Source organism: Salvia hispanica, chromosome 4, assembly GCF_023119035.1.
Source record: "Salvia hispanica cultivar TCC Black 2014 chromosome 4, UniMelb_Shisp_WGS_1.0, whole genome shotgun sequence".
In the NCBI taxonomy this organism is placed as follows: domain Eukaryota; kingdom Viridiplantae; phylum Streptophyta; class Magnoliopsida; order Lamiales; family Lamiaceae; genus Salvia; species Salvia hispanica.
In genome coordinates, this window is record NC_062968.1 from 7577610 (window position 1) to 7583955 (window position 6346).

The 6346-nt window shown below is 41.6% G+C and overlaps 1 protein-coding gene across 1 annotated transcript; it reads left to right on the forward strand.

Moving 5' to 3' along the window:
• Positions 1–284: 284 nt before the first annotated feature.
• LOC125220288 lies at positions 285–2205 on the forward strand. Its single transcript, XM_048122445.1, has 4 exons — positions 285–732; positions 817–1291; positions 1494–1816; positions 1859–2205. Exons 1-4 carry the CDS (start codon positions 285–287, stop codon positions 2203–2205), a joined length of 1593 nt encoding a protein of 530 aa, XP_047978402.1.
• The last annotated feature ends 4141 nt before the right edge of the window (positions 2206–6346 follow it).

Sequence of the window (6346 nt, forward strand, 5' to 3'; positions counted from 1 at the left end):
CAATAGGGTTGAACAAAATGCCTTCGCAGGAAGAGACACCGAGGACGCATATCGACATCTCACCAAGTTCGTGGAAATAGCAAATACAATCAAGATCAATGGTGTTGATGATGATATTGTGAGGGTAAGACTTTTTCCCTTTTCCTTAACTGATGCTGCTAAAGAATGGTATGATTGTCTGCCTAAAGATAAAACCACCAATTGGAATGATCTAGTGGTACTCTTTCTCGACAAGTACTACCCGCCTGGCACCATCGTAAAGCAAGTGTGAGATCTTTCAATTCATGCAAGGATCCGATGAGCCTCTATATGAAGCTCTCGCACGTTTCAAAGCTCTTCTCCGCAAATGCCCGAACCATGGTTTTGGAATAGACCATCAGGTAGGAATCCTTTATAATGGGTTTAATGAAAAAATCTCTAGTTTGTTGGATTCAGGGGCGAATGGGGGATTCTTGAGGAAAGGAGGAGTTGGTGCTATGGAGGTAATCGATGAATTAGCTACCAATAGTCGGGGTTGGTCCAAAGAGAAGCATAAAGCTGAAGGGCTAGATGCAGTGAAGAGATCATGCGGGAATGAGACATCTCAAGAATTGGCATCCATCAGAGCAAGAATTGAAAAATTAGAAGCTCCAGGCAAAGAGGGGAATGCCATCAAAGATGTCAAATATGTCCAAAATGGGGGTGATCCCAACAGGCTTTATAATAATAATTATCGCCCTAATCAGGGGGGTGGTAATTTTAATAATTATAATGGAAATCACCCACATCCACATGTATCTCATGCTAATAATCATAATTTTGTCCAATCTCATGCAGGGTTCAATCTAGGCAAAGAGAAAGGAGTGGAGCCACCTACCAAGGAAGACAAATATGAGGCTGGCATCCAAAAGATCTTGGAGCTAATGTTAGAGGATAGAAAGAACAACGAGACCAAGATGGGAGTTGTAGAGGAAAGACTAACCAAGCTTGAATCTGGGTTAAACACTGTTGTCTCCACTGTGTCCATCATTAAGTTACAAATGGATCAATTCCAAAAGAAGGCAGTGGAAGATAAAGGCAAGGCTGTTGCCAAGGTTGTCGGTACCAACAAGGATGAAGCCAGCACCTCCGGAACGAGTTTTAGGGACTGTCCGACACCCAGCGGACCGCCGCATACGTTACAGCGGGCCGCCACTGGGGCACAGTTTGGATCCTGCCCGACGCCTACGGACTGCCGAAAACCCCACAGCGGCCCGCCACTGAAGAGGCAGAGGCGCCCGCCAAGAAGGAATTCGTGCGGCACAATGGGATTGTACTCCCCTTCCAGCCGAGGAAGCCATTCAAGCTTGAAGAGCAATTCCGACAATTCTTAAATATGTCTTGTAAATGTCGTACTAACCTCCCTCTTGTTTATGCATTGCAGGAAATACCTAGGTATGCCAAGCTCTTGAGAGAAGCGGTGATGAAAAAGCAAAATCTCCAGAAATTGATCTAAAGCTACCTCTTCACTGTAGTGATATCATCCAAAAGCAAAGGACTGTCAAGCAGAGGGACCCTGGCCAATTCATCATTCGTTGTTCCATTGGGAATGGCAAGGTAGACAAGGCTCTTTGTGATCTTGGAGCTAGCGTCAACATAATGCCATGGGAGTACTACGAGAAGCTCAACATCGGGCCGCTCAAATCCACAGATACCTGCTTAAGGATGGCCGATAACACTGCGGTAAATGCGGTAGGGGTAATTGAGGATGTGTTAGTAAAGGTTGATGACTTCATATTCCCTATCGATTTCTTTGTTTTAGACATGAAAGTTGATAAACAAGTTCCTTTGATTTTAGGTTGAAATTTTCTAGCCACATGCAAAGCTCTTATTGATGTAGGTAGAGGAGAAATCACAATAAGTGACCATGGAGGAAAGTCGACCTACAACATCGAAAGCGCGATGCTTAAGTATGAAGAGGCGAAACAAGCTAAGATGGAACATGATTGCAGGGAGGTCATGGTGACCGATTTGTCTAAGCCTTATGATCCATTTGGAGGGGAAGATCTTTCTAACCCTACTATTTTCATTGTTAACACTTTACCTCAAGCTCCTAAAAAGGGCGAGCCTAATCCTACTAAGCCTACCTTGCAGGAAAAGCCATGGAGAAAGAAGAGGAAGAAGACTCCACCTCAAGATGACCCCGAAATCTACGTGATCAAAACCTCGAATGGAAAATTCAATTGATGGAAGAAAGTTTTCAACAAGTTGGTTCCATTTGCGGTGGCAGAGACTAAGATTGTTGGTACAAAGGCATCCCAAAGGAATCCTCACGATGGGGGATAACTCATGAGCTTCAAAGAACGTCAAGCTAAAGACGAAAAATAAGCGCTTGTTGGGAGGCAACCCAACCTTATTTTTGACAATTTTTGCTTTAAGTTAAGTATTTTTGGTTTTAGTTTAATTTTGTGCATTGAAATTTTTTTCGCAGGCTCTGACCTCTACGCGGCGACCGCCGGACATGCAGCGGCGGGCCGCCGCCTGGGCGTATTTTTCCAGCGCTATTTTTCCAAAGTTTCTCAACTTTCGCCCGGTCAAGCCTCGACGCAAGAATTTTCAAGGTACGTTTTTTTTCAGTAGTTCACTCACGTCCCTACCGACTCTGCAAACTTATTCTACACTTTGTTGTAAATAAGTTTGGGGGGATGAAGTGGTGGACCGTGAGTTTAGGATTTTTCTTTTTGTTTTAAGTTTTTTTGTTTTTGTTTTTCAAAACCCCGTAGGTGAATTTTGTGTTCTAAAAATGTTTTCTTGAATCCATGTCGTGAACTTAACATGAAGAACTTAGAAACACGCATGCTTAGGGACACACTTTAGATCGAGTTGCCAATGATATTACATTCCATCTATGTTTAAGTGTGGCTTAACGTTTTGATTTGATGGTTTGGTGAAAAGGTGCATAATTAGTGAATTGCTTGTTCGCCTTGAATCATGTTTTATACCTTGTGAGGATTTGAGCCTATATTTCATTCTTGTGTGATTTATCTGCATTCATGTATATGTTTCTAGAACTTGCTCCTAGTCTTGCCTAAGTTTACATAGTGTTTAAGTTGATTTAGGAGGATGATTGGTCATCTTTTCTTAGCCTACTTTTGTCCAAAATATTGACCTTCTCAAAGTTTCAAAAATTTTCCCTTTGGAGCCAATTTTGAGCCTTTAAGCCTATTATTTGGAAGCCAAAATAATGGGGACAATTCCTTGGGTTAGTTAGTTTTTGCTATCTTTTTTTGTAAACGAATTGGAGAGATAAGGAGAAAGTATAAAAAGTGGTGTGCTTAATGTGAAGAAAGTACAAGTTGTGAAGTTGAGAAAAATTACAAGTATGTGCTTGATCTTAGAAAAGAAAAGAAAGGATGTGTAAGAAAGAAAAAGGAAAAAAAAAGTGTGAAAGGTTGTGAAAAGAAGAAAAAAATCAAAGGATTAGAAAGTGAGTTGAAGGAGAAAAATAAATGAAGTGTTAAAAGTGCCTTGGGTTAGAAAAGTGGAGTTATCTTTACTCTACTTGGGATATTTTTATTTTTGGTACTTTTTAGCCAAATATTCCTCACCTACCAAAGAGCCTACATTACAACCAAAGATAAAGACCTTTTGGACTTTTGAAGCTTAATCACATTTAGTAGAGGAGGGAGTAGACTTTGAGCAAGCTTATGGTAAACTTTGCATGATGCATGATTTGAGTGCTTATGTACATATTACCTTTATACACTTTGAGAGTGAGAGAACACTTCCCATCTTTGGAAGTTTGCCACATGTGAAGGCTTGAATTCAAGGTGTTCCACGAGTTAGTAATGAAAGTGCACTAATAAGCCATGCTTGATTTGATTGCGTTAATACATGTTTAAATTATTCTTCCATCTTTTGAGGCAATTATGACGTCTAGTCCTTGTGCATTCCGTGCGTCAATTTGTGTCTTTGTTGTTTTGTTTGAGGACAAACAAAAATGTAAGTTTGGGGGAGTTGATACGCTCGGATTTTGCACTGTTATAAGACCATTATTTGGTCCATTTTTTATGTCAAAGTCACTCTACACGTCAATTATTTGCATATTTTGACTATTTTGGTATTTTGACGTGTTTTGTGAGAAATGTGCATAATTGAGCCGAAAAAGGGAGCCAAAACGCCAAGTTTGGAAATCTGGAGTCAGACGGCGACCGGCGACCGCCGCGGATGTGTGCGGCGACCGCCGGCGCCCGGCGGGCAAATCAACACAGCGGTCCTCCTCGGAAAAATGTGCTTGGAAGAGAAGTCTCATCCGGCGACCGCTGGAAGATGTGCGGCGGTCCGCCGCTGAGGGAACAGACTCTCTGGACTCCAACGCGGCGACCGCCGGCCAAGATGTGCGGCCCGACGGAGAAAGGCGGCGAATCCGAGAAGCCCTAAATTTGCACCCAGTTTTACCATATTTTGGAGATTTTTTTCCTTCTACAACAAGTCATGGCTTTCCCCTATAAATAAGACCTCAAGCTTCATCAAAGGAGAGAACTTCCAACTGCAAAATACTTCATAGAGATCAAGACCTAGAGTACTTCATTGGTGCAAGGAGTTGGAGAAGGATTTCAAGAACATCAAGAACGACAAGGATTCAACCTACGGGTTTCATTTGCTTTAGTTTTATGTTCAAATTGTCTTCCCTTCAATCTATGTTTTTAGCTTATTCAATTATGTGTAACTAAACTCATAGGATTCTAGGGATGTGTTAGTAACGACTTTGGTTATACAAGTTCCGTTTTCTATTTAATATCCGTTTTGTTTTTACTTTGTTGCTTTCCTAAGTTAATCTTGATGTTTCATGATTGAGTGACACAATCGTGTATGATTTAATATAACTTGCTTCATAACTGTGACAGATTTCTAGCGAGTTAGATCCACTTAGTAGACACTACAGTTAGCTTCCCTTAAAACGGCATTGTTAATCGAGAGTGACGACTTTTCAAGAGTCTTAGGAGCTTTTTGGAGTTACGTGTTAGGATTGACAACCCTAATCTTGTAATCAACGTTTGTATCGCATGAGCATAAGCTAGGTGACTCGTTCTATCAAAGTAATAACTATGCTAGGGTATTGTAGTTGGAATTTTGTATAACCATAACTGTGAACACACATCCCTGGAATTCCCTTATCTCTATTGTCTTTCTCCTGATTTATTTGCGTTTAGTTGATCTATGTTTTTTATTGCTTTTAGTTTTTCAAAAGTTTTCAAAACCCAAATGTTTTTCCAGATAGTAATTGAGTCTTAGTAGAGGATAGACACTTTGTGTTCGTCTTCCCCGTGTTCGATATCCGGTACTAACCTTTAGCTATACTATACATACTCTGTAAACTTGCAGGTTTATTTAGTGCTAATAAAAAGTGTATCACACTGCCCTATCTTTCTCTCTTCACTGTAACAGCGCCGCTGCGCTCTCGACCCCGCCATCCCCGATTACCGCTGATGACCAGCTTCAATCTGTCGTCGCCTCGAATCTATCTTTCTCCACCCTTCCTTCATCTCATTGCTTTCTTCCCTTCGCGATGCCGCTGCTGTCTGCCAGTTGCGAGTTTGCTGATCGGAGTGGGAGTCGTCGCTGTCCAGCCTCGCATCATCTCGATCAACGCCAATCTCTTCCTCATAGCTCTTTTCTCTCAAATTATCAACATCAATTTCTCTCTTCTCCAATCAAATCTAGAAATCTGTCTCTCTCTATTTCTTGCAGCAAAGATTTCATCTCTCTTCTTCTTCTACACAATGAAACCCCAATTTCCTCTCCCTCGATCTCACGTCCAAAATTGGCACCACCGCCGGCTGTCTCGGCTCCACCGCCGCGTGGCCGACCCTTCCCTTCCATCTCCATGAATCGCTTCGGCGGACTACCGTGGAACACTCCCAGTGTCGTGTTGAGGCCATCTTCGTCGCCGTGGTCGCTGTTGCCAACACAGAGCCGGCGCCCTACTACTTTTGTCTTTCGTCTCTCCATTCTCCGTCGTCCAGTGAGAACTGATTTGGGAGATTGAGTTTTACTATTGGAGCTCTCTATCTCTTGATTTCTCTTTGAATGAAATTGGGTGAACATTCGTGTATGATTGTGTGAACGTGGACTGATGGTGAAACCTATACATATGCATCTGGTTTATTTGTTGAGATTTCATGGCCAGATTTTACGTAACAAAGAAAAGTGGGTACATGGCATATTTGAGAGGGGTTTATTTGGGCTGCAGATTGGTGATGAAAAATAACTAATTTAACTTATAAAAAAATGGGCTTCATAGACATGAAAAAATTTGGGCTTGGAAAAGAATAATTGCTCAGCCCTAATTTTGTATAATATTTCCCTTCTATTGACTCAAAGAAAC

Excerpts from the sequence above, each read along its gene's own strand:
- LOC125220288 (XM_048122445.1), top strand. The coding sequence starts at position 285 with ATGCAAGGATCCGATGAGCCTCTATATGAAGCTCTCGCACGTTTCAAA. Across the intron at positions 1,292-1,493 it reads TCGTGCGGCACAATGGGATT|TGATATCATCCAAAAGCAAA; the intron begins GTACTCCCCTTC and ends TCTTCACTGTAG. Across the intron at positions 1,817-1,858 it reads ACAAGTTCCTTTGATTTTAG|GTAGAGGAGAAATCACAATA; the intron begins GTTGAAATTTTC and ends TTATTGATGTAG.